The 15,193-nt window shown below is 44.0% G+C and overlaps 2 protein-coding genes across 3 annotated transcripts in view; one reads left to right on the top strand and one right to left on the bottom strand.

Moving 5' to 3' along the window:
• The window catches only part of iqck (IQ motif containing K), a 60,624-nt gene that overhangs the window by 31,420 nt on the left and 14,011 nt on the right, over positions 1 to 15,193 (bottom strand). The window lies entirely within an intron of this gene.
• gprc5ba (G protein-coupled receptor, class C, group 5, member Ba) lies at positions 271 to 14,202 on the top strand. Of its 2 annotated transcripts, none has more exons than XM_075454163.1 (4): positions 271 to 957; positions 7,963 to 8,994; positions 9,239 to 9,384; positions 10,864 to 14,202. In XM_075454163.1, exons 2-4 carry the CDS (start codon positions 7,965 to 7,967, stop codon positions 10,906 to 10,908), a joined length of 1,221 nt encoding a protein of 406 aa, XP_075310278.1. In that variant the 5' UTR covers positions 271 to 957; positions 7,963 to 7,964; the 3' UTR covers positions 10,909 to 14,202. The 2 variants fall into 2 exon arrangements, with proteins under 2 accessions (XP_075310278.1, XP_075310279.1); XM_075454164.1 differs by having other exon boundaries at positions 273 to 957; positions 9,239 to 9,360.

The raw sequence follows: 15,193 nt of genomic DNA, 5'->3' as shown, positions 1-15,193 counted from the left end.
AAACATTCAACCGGAAGCTTCATCATATTAACTCGAATTGAGTTGCACTGGCATGTTTTTAGTGACTTCGCGCAATTAACGAAAGAAATTAAGTTCCCCGCCATTTACAGAGTAACATTTAGAGTTCAAATTGTGTCCCAGCCCGTGACAGTTCGGCTTTATTAGGACAACGAATGTATGAGTTGTGTTTGTGTGTGCATGTTATGGGTTTAGGAGATATAAGGCGTCCACATGACAATAACAAGTCATTTATCAGAGTAAGGCAGTTAAGTGAGGGAGGACAGTGTGGAGGGGATTGCTGCGGCTCGGGAGAGTTGTCACTTTCTGTGTGTGTGTGTGTGTGAGAGAGAGGGCGCGTAGAGGGATTATCATTACGCACGTCGTGCGGAGCGCAATTCTGGTGATGCGTTCATTCGGGAGAGGTGCTGCAGGGAGCAGCGAGTGTCATCCCGGATACTAAGCGGCAGACTCAGCGCAATAACAGGAGAAAGGGGCCCGGCTGTGATGGGTTATGGGGGGACCGTTATATGCGTCACAGGATTTCGACTCGTTTTTTGTTTCGTCCGTTTTGATGAATGCTCAGTCGTTATCGCTGGCTGAAAGTAAAAAATGCGCACCGCTGAACAAAGGATTTAGGTGAAAACGTTAAAGAATCTCCTCCATATTTCAAACGTTACACGTTTCACCACCCCCGATTAGACTTGGATCAATGCAGATTTTGTCTCTGAGGACAACAGACACGGGCTGAACCACCGGGTTCCTCTTGTTTGAAACCTGGAGCAGGAGGACTCATCTGTGCTGTTCGCATACAAGTCCATGTGGATGGAGAGAGGATACGCAAACACAGCGAGTGGAGCTCACTCCGAAATGTGACATTTTTAAAATTCTACCTCCCATCAAACCTGTAAACTGTGCATCCGTCTTCATTCTAAATCACATCTGCTTACATCGATCAAGGTATGTGCTGCTCACTATGTAGCCCATAGAATACTGTGGTAAAAATGGGGGGTGGGGAAGAGTAATATCCTTGTGGAAATCTGTGCGCGTGATATTTATTTTGAAGCCCATTTGCCTGAATGTCTCATTGACGATCATTTTGATACATATCTGCAGATTTTCGGGGTTTGTCTCCAAAAAGATGGAAGTTGCATCACTAATAACCCTGGGAGAGAGGCGATGTCGATGCACCAAATGCATAGGTGTTTGTAGCAGAGAGGGCACGCAGTATTTTAGAAACGCAGATTTACGCACAGGGCTTGACTCATATGGTCTTTACCCAAGGGGCATGTCACAAAACCGTGCACAACCACACTAAATACAAATCTGTGCAAGACTTCGATCTGTGTGAAATTTAATGACTGACTGGTTTTGGAACATTTTTTCTCACGAGGATAAAAACGTTGGTCTCCTTTAGTAGCTGCGCCTCCATTTTCATCCCACAACACTCTGGGAAATTTTAGGGGTGTCAATCACTCCTCTATTCACTAGTTGCGAGGTTAGATGTCATTCTTTAGTTTTGGATCACGCACACTCACGCACCTCAGTAACAATAGTCTTACTGCTGTTCCCTCAAACAAACACACTCTTCTGGAACCCCCAGGGACCCTCCCATGTGGCCTGTATTGTTGGGAGAGGGGGTGTGAAAAAAAAGGAGAAAAGAAAAAAAAGCTCTCTCTAAATGTGTGTTTGCATTTAGCTGCTCTTTAGGTCAGCTAAAACAGAGGGTGTCCCCTTTTAGAAGACATTTTCCTCCCACGCCAGCCTCATAAACAAGAGGCAGGGCCCTGGATAGATAGTCTAACTTGGCAAGAAATTGCACTTAAATGCCTGCTTGAGTCCAATTAAACAAGGAAAGTTTGTATGGAAATGGATGTCAGTGTATGTACTGACTTTATGCCGGTCAGTATATAGATGATACATGAGCCTCTAGCTGTTGCCATTGCAGGAGTGGCGTAGTCAGAAGGCTCCTGGGCCTTTTTCAGAGTGTTGTGTTTTCCATCATTAATCAATATTCAGCTGAGTGGAGCTGTTTATTCTCAGACTGTGCATTCATGAGTTAGTTAGCTTTCTCTTGGGAAAACATGACGCTATCCTATCTCCCCCAGGCTGGTGCCATATGTACGCTGTTTGGATTATTCTATGAGTGTGTGTGTATGTGTATGGAGCCTTTCTTTGAATGTATCACATAGCTGAGTGTACAAATCGGAGTGTCGTATACACAGGAACTTCCCTGTTACTCCTCTCATATGTGTATTTGTTCGCGCACCCACCCCAATCCCCCAGCACACATGGAAGCTTGTGGAGCTGTTCTTATTATAAAATTTCATTGACTTCCACTCATTGTGGATTGCCTCAATTTACACATCGGCCCTAACCATAATCAGCACCCCAGTTAGAATACACTGCCACATTAAGACTGGGCTTGTCTCCTTAAGCACTGTTGGTCCCAACAAGATCAGTAATTGTACCAGAAAAGGTACTAATGAAGTAATGGAACAAAAAAATACAGACTTCAGCTTCAGGCACAAAGCCCGCTCCAATTCTTCCTAATCACATCCGTCTGTTCCTTGCTTCTCTTGCCCCTCTGATAACTATCATGCTCTCTAACCAAATATGATCTCCCTGGCCCCCCTGCCATCAATCCCCCATTTATCCTACCCCAGATCTTGATCTATAGTGGAGCGCTTAATCATATCGCACGGAAACAGAACACTTAACACCGGAGGTGTGTTTGTGTGGGTGTGTGTCTCTGATTTCAGGGTACAGTTTGAGGTTTTGGATGCCATCACATCCAACCACTCATATAATATGTGTTGTTAATGTTGGAGGAAGGGGAGAGAGGGAGGAGACAGAGAGGAGTGAGGGGTGAAGTTAAACACTGGCGCTGTTAATTGCCAAGTCAATTAGCATATGGTCTTGCAGTAAGCCAAATCACATGATAATGAGCTCTAATTAGGGTGACCAGGGATGTCTGAAGAGGCTGGGGAAAAATACTTCCACTGTCAGTTTCTTCATAATGGTCCCCAGGGGTCATCTTCTTTTTAAAGTCTTGCATTCAGTATCTTTTTTTAGATCATTGTCCTCTCAGCCCTGTTTTTCCCTTCCATTTATGAATCTATTTCTTCCTAAAACGTATCCTCCCAACTCCTCAATACTTAAGCATGCATCATCCTTTGATGTCTACCGCCTCTTTTATCCTCTGTCATCTTCTTTATCCCCTTTTATTTCCATCTTTTGCATCTCTATGAGCTGTAAGGGAGTAAAGATGTTAGCCCATTGATTAGTGATGCAGAGAGATTTCTGTGTGACACAGATCAGATGACTGAATGCACTTTTTATTTAATTTACATTCACCAAGATATTGGATGTGAGAATTTATTTGCATATGTTCAGGAAATAATCTGTCTGAGAGCAAAGTCAATCATGAAAATCTGTCAGGAATGAGCAGGAATTGGCAACAAATAATTGTCAGAATGTTAAAGACAGCACACCGTATTCATTGGGTTAAAGGTAGCATTGATGGGTTTTGTTGTTTTTTTAAAGAATGAATTCTGGGTTTATATATTTCAGAACTTGCACATTGCACAAGCGGTAAAAGATCAGGACATCTCATGTCTAAGTCTTTGCAGTCGCTGAATCTAGCTGAATGCACTCCAGGGGAGGATATGTCTCGGAGTTCAGGGATTACAGCAATCATGCTGCTTGTCAAAGTGTCCTTGGCTGAGAAAGAAAGTTTTTCTTTTGGTAGATAAGAGTTGTCTCACATTATTTAAAACAGATCTTTTTCTCACAGTTTCAGATCTTGATTCACACTAAAACTGCATTTTTCTCAACCAAAAATTGTGCTTTTGCAATCCTGTTAAGCCCTCAAAAAACGCTGAAGATGGGCTCAACTTCTGAGAACTTTAATATAGATAATACACTATTCAATAAATGCAGACTCAATGAGCAATTAACAGTAAAAACTATATTAATTGAGTTGAATAAATCAGAGATTTACAGAAAAAAGTCTCGCTGAGCTGTTCCACTTACAGCCTCTGTGGATACTTTCAAAGACTAATTAGAGGGGAAGACAGACATCCCTCCAATTCTTCTTCTTCTCCTATGTTAATTCAGACCAAGCTGCCACAAGCCAATTACTTTATTCCCATTTCACACACTAAAGGAAGTTAGATGAGTTTGAAACCGACCTGACAGTTTGGTTTTATTTATGACCGATATATGTCAATTATTAAATAATCCCAAATTACCTGGTCACTTCAATGGCTGAAAAAGTGCGTTTCCAGCTGTGTACCTGTTCTCTCATATAAACTGTCTCACACACTTACTCACATTCTCTCCATTACTGTCAAATAATATGAATATGACTACTGGAGAAAAGCGAGAATGGGTGCAAGTCGTCAAAATGCAATAATCCTCCCGATCATCATTCCAGTAATTAGGCGGCATCTGACTGCGTGTTGTTGCTGATAATTATAGGAGGCTATAATTGTTCTGGAGGGCTTGCTCCCCCATCCCTGCCAGTCCAGCATGGAACACATCTGCATGACTGCAGTGCTGCACATTTGCCCTCTCATGCTGGTATTTCTGTTGTGTGTGAGCAGCTCCACTGTAAAGAATGCGTGCTGCAAACTCTCCACAGTAAGCTTTGTGTCAGACTGTGTTGCCTTCAGACATACACGCATAACAAATGCCACCAAGATGAATGTTATATTAGCATGTAAACAGAGGCAGCACACATGTGCGTGTTTGTGTGTAGGAGAGCGATGAATGCATGCAACCTTGCTGTGTGCAGAACATAGGACCACAGAGTGCCAACTGGCTGCCTGGCACTGAAGAAGATGATGCCTGAGAAACAGCAGCCATGCAGCAGAACTAGCAGAGGCTGGATCATTCCCCCCCAGTTACATAAGAAACACAGCAAGAATAAAAGCATGGGGAAGGGAGGGCAGGAGGAGGAAGGGTCAAAAAGAGCCAAAATGGAAGGGAGAGGGGTACGTTTGGGATTAGGCAGCAGGGATGAAAAGAGAGAGAAGATGTGAGGAGTGAAGGTGTTAACAGCATGTCTTTAAATGTAGAAGAAGGATGAGACCGGTGGCATTAAAATCCAGCAGCATAGATGATTTTAAATGGAGAAGACAATTGGCCGTATGGTGCTGGAGTGACAGAAAGAGAAACACGTCTAGTAAGATAGAAGGGAGAGGAGGACGAAATGGTGGCAGCAGCATCACTGTGCTCTGCAAAGCAGAAAGCCTGTGGCTCTCTCCTCCTTTTTTTACACGTCTCATTAATATGAGGGAGAAGAGAGGACTAAAGTATGTGGCATGTGTACTATCGGTGTGTGCCATACATAGTGCATGGGATTTTGCACATGCATGTTTGGCTGATTGCGTTCATCTGACTGTGTGTGGCCTGTGGCAGCTTTCAGCTCACCAATCTGCCAAGTCACACTCAAAATGTATCCAGTGCAACCATCTGCGCAAGAGGGAGTGACTGAGTGAGAGGATGAGTGAGACAAAAAGTCACTAGTGTGCAGGACAGAAGCTTCAGCCTCTTGTTATGAGTGTGCACTTGTCTTTACTGCATGGCTTTATTGTCACTACCATCAGAATGGGACAAAGAATGGGACTAAAATAAAAGATGGAGGAGGAGCAGCCTGTTTGGTTTGCTGAGAATGAGTGAGTGAGCTTTTCAGCTGTTGTCTCTTCTGCCCTTTGTTTTATTGCTGTAATTTAGAGTCGGGGAGTAACCATGGCTATCAGGGACTCAACAGAAAAAACAAGTGTCAGGAAAGAGCATGAGACAGCCTAAGATGTTTTTGTGCTACTTGTTCAGGTATGCATGTTAACGTAAGATGTTTGTGATTTAAGATGGTGACTCATCGCTCTCTTTAAGCACTGACTGATGTTAATGTAGACCAGTGACAACCAGCAGCTGCGGTCTGCTGCTACAAACATTGAAGGCGACAACAGGAATCAACAGCAAGAAAGAAGGGAGCAATGAATTTTGGTAATGAGGAGGCGTGAAGAGGAATTTTGGAGGGTGTAAATCTCTGAAGAATACATGAAAGAGCTCTGAATGATGAATATGCACAAAACACACATACATGTATTTTTCAATGTTATGCCCGCTGGGGTTTTTAATAAAAAATAAAAGAAGATATTTCAAAAAGTTGTAAACAACTGTGGCCGTAGAAATATTTTAAAAATGTATTCGACGGCCCACACTTCAAAAGCTTGCAAGTGAATAGATGGTAAGCATCTGTGACAGCAAGAATTAGACCTATGGCGTTATTTGTTATTTGGAAATTTGCCATCGAGGGCAAAAATACACTTCTTATTATTCTTTTGCACCAAACTGTAAACTTATTTATAGCTGTTCTAAGGTTGGGCATTTTAACAAAGGGAGCCTGATTCCCTTTTGGAACCGTCTCAAAAGTGGTCATCGGTCAAAAAGTGGAATTGCAGTTTTTGACCTTTCTTAGTTACAGCTAAACAGCCAGCTAAAACTATTAAACTTCATAAAGCAGAGGGAAGCCGTGTATATAAGTTTGAATTCTCTATAAGTTTATCAGCCTGAGTATTTTTCAAAGTTGTTGCCTTGTCTACTGAGTTTATTTCCACTTCTGTCGGTATGTCCCTTGTGTTGAAATAAATCAAAATGTCCAGAGCCTGTCTCCTTTCAGTCTGCCACCTTTAACTTGATAATCAATTCAATAAGCTGGATGCTGGAATGACCGTGTGACCTCGCTGATGTTTATCTGATCCTGGTACTCTCCACTGATGGCCTAACTGTTCAGCATACTCTGACTTACGAGTATGGAAAGGGAATATGAAGCCAGGGATATCCAGTGTCCTTTATGTGGTATGCAAATATTGTGGTGCAGTCTATTTGCGGAGACTGTTGGATATTTCATGTCAAAATTATAGCGAGGCTGAAGCTCCCTGAAATAAACAGTCCAAGCACAGAGAAGAAAGCAAACTGCTTTGTGAAAGCTGATTGTTTGACACACTCATATTGGAAAGAATTTCTGAAAGCAACCTGGCAAGAGGATGTGTTTGTGTTTGTGTGCTGTGGTGCCTGTAACTACAGGTCATCCTCCTGTTAGACACACAGCTTGACAGGTGAGACGACAGCACTGATCATCCCAGCAAAGAAATAAAGAAATGTGTATTTGTGTGTCTCACAACTGTGATGAATAATCCTACAAGAAGGGAAAGGTAGACCAAGACAGCAGTGATTTTTCTCAGAAAGTACACACAAGTTTGTACTCGTGCTCGAGGTGCTGTGTTTTTGTGTGGAGTGTATTATGCATTATATCACACCTTGCTCTATATGCCCCTAGATGCCTGATAGTGAGTCAAACTGCTTGTACCCAGTAGTTCTTTTCTCTGTATCTGTGTTTTTTCATAAAGATATGCATGATGCAGCAGTTTTCCTGTCAACACTGCAGCGGCTGGTTCTCTGAATGGAACTGGTCAAATCATACACATGAAAGTATAGAAGCAGTGGGCTATAGCTGCTCGGACTTTGACCTTACACTGTGAATAAAGAGAAAGCTGCTCAGAGCACCTCTGAGACTGTCAGTGCTTTTCTTGTGTGTGTGGGTTGTTGTTTTTATTTGAAGCTGCATAAATGGTTTTTAGAAAAAAGGCGCTGCTGTTGGTGAAGTAGGATGTGTTTTTGGTTTGTGTGTTTAGAGAGGCTTCAATCATTCACCCTGCATGAACTACTGTTCTTTGTTTCCTCTGTAAAACACAGCAGTCTGTTTTGTTTCACAGATGGATGATTGCTGCGGGAATGACTGACTGCTCAGCTCCGTAGCTTTCCAAACATTTATTGTCAGAATGACTCACTGTCTTTCTCACTCCCTCTTTTCTCCACTCTTCTGTTGTCTTTCTCCCTTATTGCCACTTGTCCTCTGCACTATCTCTCTATCTGTCCTCACTCCACTTCTCTCAGAGATGGCGTTCCCACCTGCCCTCCTCCTGCTGCTGCTCACGGTTGCCCTTCGTGCCAGTGGTCAAAATCCGACTGACCTAGAGACTGTCCCAAGAGGCTGCGGCTGGGGTCTCATGCGTCCCTACACCCTCCTCTGTGACCTGGACTCTATTTGGGGAGTGGCTGTTGAGTCTGTGGCTGCCGGTGGAGTGCTGGCTTCCATCTTACTTGCCCTAGTCCTGCTTTGCCGTTTACGCCACATCAGTGAGGCAGAGAAGCGCAGTGGTGTGGGGCCCATCCTCCTGCTGCTGCTTGGCATCCTCGGCTTGTTTGGCCTCAGCTTTGCTTACCTTATCGAGCAGGATGAGACGCTTTGTCTGGTGCGCAGGGCCCTGTGGGGTCTCCTTTTTGCTGTCTGCTTCTCCTGCTTACTGGTTCAGGGTGTCCGTCTGCGCAGGCTGGGCCGTGAGCGTCGAAGCCCTGGTGGCTGTGCTCTGACAGGCCTTGCACTGGGTTTAAGTGCTGTGCAGGGCATCATCGCTGCAGAGTGGCTACTTCTAACGGTGCTGAGGGAGGGAAGAGCTGCCTGTCAGTACCTGCCTTTGGACTTCTCATTAGCCTGCAGCTATGTGTTAGCCCTGCTACTGGCTGCGCTGACTGCCGCCTCCCTGGCCCTCTGTGGGAAGACACATCAGTGGCGCTGCAACGCTATCTGGCTGTTGGTGACCTGCCTCCTGTCCCTGCTGCTGTGGGTGGCCTGGGTGGGCTTCTATCTGTACGGCAACGCCTGGCTTGGCAGGTCCCCAGACTGGAATGATCCGGCACTGGCAATAGCTTTGGTGGCTCAGGGCTGGCTGCTGCTGATCTTCCATGCCATTCCTGAATCCCACATCTGCCTGAGACCCCCACCACAACCCACTGCCCCAGACTACTTCGACACGTCCCAGAACTCAACACGAATGAGGGAGACGAGCTTCGATGAAGACATCCCTCTATCTCACCGGCAGTTTGTGGAGAACCAGGGCTATGGATACAGCGATGAGAACACTGCAGGTACACCACCATCTAACACGTTAGAGCAGACAGGCGAAATTTATGCTGAAACCTTGTGGGAGGAATGTAGGCCAAAGTGAGTAATAGAACACCAGGAAATATCAGCATGAGAGGCTAGAAATAAGTACTGGAGGAAATTTCTGTTGTGTAGGAAGTGTTTTTTTTCTCTCTCTTCGTGAGAGCAAGTGAAGTGATGAGTCAAAACGAGTAACCTGGGTTCATCTCTCTGTCCATTCCATGCCAGGCCTGAGGAGCGGTGGCGGTGCTGGGCAACACAACAGTAACACCGCCACCAGGCCCAGCGCTCCTTTCCGTAGCAACGTGTACCAGCCCACTGAGATGACCATGATCCTGAACGGGGGAGCGGTGAGTACATCCTCCCAGTCACAGGTACACGCCGCTTCCACGCCGCTCTCTCATTCGACCACGCCGACAAGACTGCATGCACATTTGTGCGTTCGGGACCATGTGTCACTGCACAAGAATGAGGGAGAGGTGTGAGTGTGTGTGCATTCTGAACTTGTGTTTGCATGCTCGTGTTTGTTGTATTTTTGTGGGCACATGCATGGATGGGTATGTCTCATGTGTACACTCATCTGGTGCTGATTTGTGTGAGTGATTGTGAGGGAGCCTCCATGCACTCTTTTATGTGTAAATAACCTGCAAATGTTATCTGTCAGATGAGTGATGCAACGACCTGTCACACTATTCATTATACAGGATGAATGTGTCTTCTAGCTGGCATAGGTGAAACACTTTCCAGTCATTGTGCAATGAATTTCACTTACCATACAACAGCACAACAACTCACATATTACAGAAGGCCCAAAAGCTGAAGCAAGTCTACTGACTGAACATTATTTGTAGCCACTAACCCTGGCGATTGCAGCTAGATTGCTGAGCCGGCAAAGAGAGGGCAGAGGTTAAAAATACTGACAAAGATCAAAGCACGAAGAATATAATAGAAAATAGTGTCACTGTTATAAAAAAAGAGTTTGACATGTTCACGATCTTGAGTTCAGTATGGTGAGAAAATCAATAGTACCATTCAAACTGTTGTGTAGATATAAAGCTCTTTCAGCTGTTAGTTTAGCTTAGCGCAAAGTGAAAAAGGGGGAAACAGCATGTCTCATTTTCACATTTAGGTTTTTGAAGGTTGAATATCTGTGTGAAACTAAACTCCTGACTCAGGCTACATACTGTATTTACTGCACAAGCATGAGTTTAGTGTTCTCATGCAATTCTCGACTAAAGTCAAGTGAGTTTGACAGCCTCGCTTTGGCAGACAAATGAGCTCAAATTGACGGCACCTGCCGTGTAATTTACTTCAACATATTTTCTGCACAGATGAGGGTTTAGTCAAGAGAACCCGAGAACCAAAAGAGCCAAGCGATAAAGCAGACCGAGGCCGGGTAAGAATAATTATTTTGTGGATAACTAGTTGTTGACGAAAATCCAAACATGTTCCGTGGGATCGTGCCACGGCTGCAGAAACACAGAGCTGTGGCTGAAATAAAAAAAGAAACCACTGACCCTAAAACTAAAAAGGTCAGCCGTATATATATACTGCATAACCTTGTGTTTGGTAATTAATGTCTTACACTTTAAAATGATTAATTTATAAATTGTTCATGCAAACTTCACTACAGGTCAGGAAGCATATAATCAAGAGATACTAAAGTGAGTAGACAGAGAAGGAGCAGAAGTAAAACCTTTGAAAGGGGCAAATAAGAGCACCATCAGAAGTAAAAGAAGTGTTCTTGTTGTGTGAATGGAACCAATGCAGCTAAGCGTGTGTTAAAATGCATGTAGATATCTGATGCTCTCCAGACTGTTTATCATTTACAAACTTAATTTTTCCATCTGCAGGTTCCTTCTGCCCCTCCCACCTACACAGGGAGGCAGCTTTGGTGAGCAAGGGTTTTGGAAAGAAGAAGTGCGATAGAAAATGAAGAGAAGAGGATGGAGAGGGTGAGAGGGGAGGGGTCCAGGACTAGGGACCCATCTAGTTGGACTGGACTTACAGCATGGACGCCTACAGGGCCCTTTCACTCTGTGTACAGACTTTAACACTGACTGTGTGCCAATCAAGTACTGTATGAATGTGTGCGAGATTGAAAGAAAGCAGGGTATGGAGGACAGAGCTAAAGCTTTTCAAGCACACCAATCCTCACAGAAGAGTGACACTTGAAATGTGTCCAACAAGTAACAACACACAGCCGTCGACTCGGATCTGAAAATATCAACACAGTATTCCCTTTTTAAAAATCTTTTGGTATGATTTTCTTTAACACTGCAGCATCAGAGGCATCCTTGAAAACTGTGAAATCTATTGCTTCTTCCTGCTCCAGCCTCCATCCTGTCAGGCAGGATGTCTTCTCTGCCGCTCCTCACAATGCCGGCGCTCAAGTGGAAACATTTGGCTCTGTCCTCCATCCATTCAATCAAACTGTGCGTGAAGACAGAGCACATGGGCAACTGTACATCTCCAGCACCGCCCTTTTAAAAACAATCCAACCACTGTGGGGGTCTATGTACAGTATACGAGAGTGTGTGTTCCCTGTGACTCTCCAACTCCAACAAGCCCTCCTCCTCCAGACTGTTAACCCTGGCCTTTCTCTATTTCCGGTCTGCACTGTCTGTGAAAATAACACATAACTCTCCTCACCTCGTGTCATTCTGCCACCTGCATGGACACTTTGCAAACATAAACTGTGAAGTTCCCAGCAAGCACAGACACTGTAAAAGCAGCGCGGAACACCTGAACAAAGGAATTACATGCTGCTAATGAGCTTTTGTTGAATATATGATGGCGCTGAGCAAATTATGATTGGACTAGGAGGGCGTCAGTCTTCAGTGGGGAGGTGCAGTTTTGTGAATCTAGGTCAGACTGCTGTGCTTTCCCATATCTCCGGTGGCCGTTTGGCGCACTGAAGCAGCCAGGAGAGACTGTCACTTTAAATCAGCGGGAAACGGAGCGAAGAAATAAAACAGTCCCCTGCTCTTAGCTCCTCTATCTAAGTTCAATGCGTCGTGATTTCATGAGTGTCGGCGGGGAAAATTCAAAGTCAAAGTTGCTTTCTGGTGCTAAAATCTGCCTCCACACAACTCCTTAGTGAGGCACAGAACTACAGAAACAACACTTGTGTGGATACAGCAGTCAAACTGTGAGTGACAGACTATATATAGAGCTGTGGCTGCTGTGTGGAGATATTCTAGAGCCTCAGAAAGATTCGATTTACATTGCAAGGTAGAAAGAGGAGGATCAAATATAAGAGGAGAAGGGGGGTGCAGAAGAAGGAGACATGGTCCGAGGGGAGTCTGAGCGACAGTGGAATCTGTGATTTCCTTAAGTCAGTCTTCAATCTGTTCAAGAAAATGGCTCCCTGGCCTGACGTGGGGGCGGCTGTGCCCTTCTCTGTGTGGCTGTCTTTATCTACAGAAGAGTATCTCCCTCCTTCTCCTCCTCACCTTCCTCCCATCTCTTTGTGGTCAGCCATAGCTCAAGTCCCCGTGCCAAGAAGGACTCTCGTTCAACCGGAGTCTCTGTTTTTCCTTCATTGTGGCTTCAGCTCTCTCTTTCACCTGAGAAGCTGTGTATATAGTAGTGCTGTAAAGCTTTGATTGCTTGTTTACTTTTATCCTTTTTTTCCTTTTTTAACTGTAGATTTTAGTGTCCAGTGCACACACTGGAGAACTGACCACCGCAAATAGATTTTTTCTAACTGGTTGCTTTGTGTTCCTACTTTGCCTGTTGTTCCATATGCTTTTATTTTTCTCTTTCTGGTGTCTTTTTTTTTTTTTGTTTCTTTAACTAGCATTTTGGAAATGTTTTGCCAACACTAGATGTGCTTTTCCCCCGTTTGTTTGGTTAACGTTCACGAAAATATGTGAGTTGTCATTTCAGGAGATTTTTGTTAGTTGTACCCTTCTATTCTCATTGAAGAAAGGAGGGAGACAAATACACTTATTTTCAAATTATAAAACAAAAAAAGAAAGAAAAGAAAATGGCTGTGAATAACTTTGGCACTTCATGCAGTAAACATAGACTTATTCTGTGATACAATAGGGGTATCTGCAACAGGCAGAGCAGGAAGGGCAGTCTTTAACAACTTCAATCCCACCAATAGACAGTTGAGTGACCTTTGATCTTACATCAGGCCTCGACTAAGAAAAGACCAGGGGTCAGGCTGTGACTGCTGCTGTATGTGTATGTCTTACACACCGGCTATTCCAAAATAGGAGTGCTAATTGCAAGCCAGCTTCATGCCCTAACACAGCTTGACATAGTAGGACAAGCTGTGTTTGGGCCAACCCTGGTCAGAAACAGATCCTTACAAGAAGAACTGTCCCCAGGGTTTTTGGGTGGTCAGCAGTAAATCTCAACACTCAGAGCTGAGAAGGGAGTTTTTTTTTTGTTTTTTTTTTATTCTTATGATGTTTTCACTCAATGTGAAGTTTGGAAAAAAAGGAAAAAAAATAACAACATGATGTGACTTCGTAGATTTTGCACTTGTCAACTACCTATCTGTGCATGCTTATCACCATTTCTACATATACGACCTTTCTCAGACGTACTTTTGAATACTACTTCTATTTATGTAAAAGGTCATGTGACAGTAATCATAATTTCAGTGTATATCAGATGACACACTAAATGTCTGTGCTTTCTTAAACACAAAAGAGAGCTGGTTCTCGTGAAGCAAAACGATTCAAATCAGGGGAAATGGTCTCAGATAGTAGGACAACATCACGCTACCACCAGTGGACCCGGTAAATTCCTCTGTTAGGTTTGAGGACTCAATGGTGACAAAAAAAAATAAGGAAAAAAAAAATAAGGAGAATCTTCCGACTGATATTGTCTCTGTGTTTAAAGTCAAGTAGACTGTGGTGATATTTGCACAAAACTTCTATGTTAAGTTCGTTGTCCCCGGGAAGCCCATCTGAACACCCATCCTCCCCGGGCTCGACATGTCCTTGCCTGTCCTCTCCTGATTCGTCTTGCCTTCAGACTGTTCATGCAGGGCAGCTGACAGGGGTAATATTGGTTTTCACAGCTATGACTGTGCGGTGACGCAGCATGCCTGTATATAGAAACTCAAGTCCCCTGATTAGAAGAAGAGAAAATAAAATGAAAACAGTTAACTCTGTTGTTTCTGTAACTGATTCAGGAAAAAAGTTCAATAAAGGTGTCATGTTTGTAGTTAACTTTTAACTGGATCTCGTCTTTTATTTTAGACATACACGGTTAGATATCAAAATAGAAGCCGGATAATTGTTGAATTTATTGACAAAGATATATCAGAGATATTGATAATGAACATTATTTTTTTCCACAGAAACTCGTCTGTGAGTCAACTCTTTAACATTTTGCTCAACAAAAACCAACATGTTCTTGGGGTTTGAACAATGTCTGGCACACTTTTTCTATCCAACAACATGGTGCACAACTAAAAATCAGTATGTTTTCCTCTCTAAATCCAAGAGCTCTATGTGTACAGACAGTTGAAATCCACACCTCTAACTCCTGCATGGAGTCCAGAACCGGCTGTTATGTGGCCAAGCAGTGACAGCCTGGTGCCACCTCCTCTCTGCGGCCGTGTAATCCAGTTTCAGTCGGGCACAGTGTTGCCAGACTCTGTGGAGCTGGATCAACTATCAGATGTCCCCAGAATGAAATAAGCCATTTTATCACCTTACCCAGTGACAGCTGTCTACCAGGCATTCACATAAATGCAAAGGGAGATATGTGTAGAGTCTCCTCATGTCTGGACAGCGAGGGTGAAGAAAGCCACCCGCCGCAAGGCTGCAGAGCATCCTCTCAGGTGCGCTGGGTTTACAGCATGGAAATATGCCAGCAGAGCACTTTACTCACTAAGTTTAATTGACTAGCAGTAAGGACAGGACAGTTATAACCTGGACAGTTTTAGCTTGGCATGAGGGACAGCAAAGTAATGCAGAGTCAGTTGAGAAGCATGCAGGCTTTTATTTTGAACAAATCAAATTTCATGACGGCTTCCTTGTGACATTTGAGAAGTTTGAAATCACTAGGCACAAAAAGGAGAGAGCTGAAGGTGTCAGAATCAGCAGCGGCGTTGCAAAGTTTCACCCACAAAAGCTGTGCTGCCATGTGGGACCACCACGCAACAAATAAAATCCAGTACGAGAAATACACCAGTAGATCCACACAAAGGCACGT

Source organism: Odontesthes bonariensis, chromosome 21 (genome assembly GCF_027942865.1).
Source record: "Odontesthes bonariensis isolate fOdoBon6 chromosome 21, fOdoBon6.hap1, whole genome shotgun sequence".
In the NCBI taxonomy this organism is placed as follows: domain Eukaryota; kingdom Metazoa; phylum Chordata; class Actinopteri; order Atheriniformes; family Atherinopsidae; genus Odontesthes; species Odontesthes bonariensis.
Note: the sequence above shows the minus strand (reverse complement) of the source record. Positions and strands in the feature narration are given on the sequence as shown.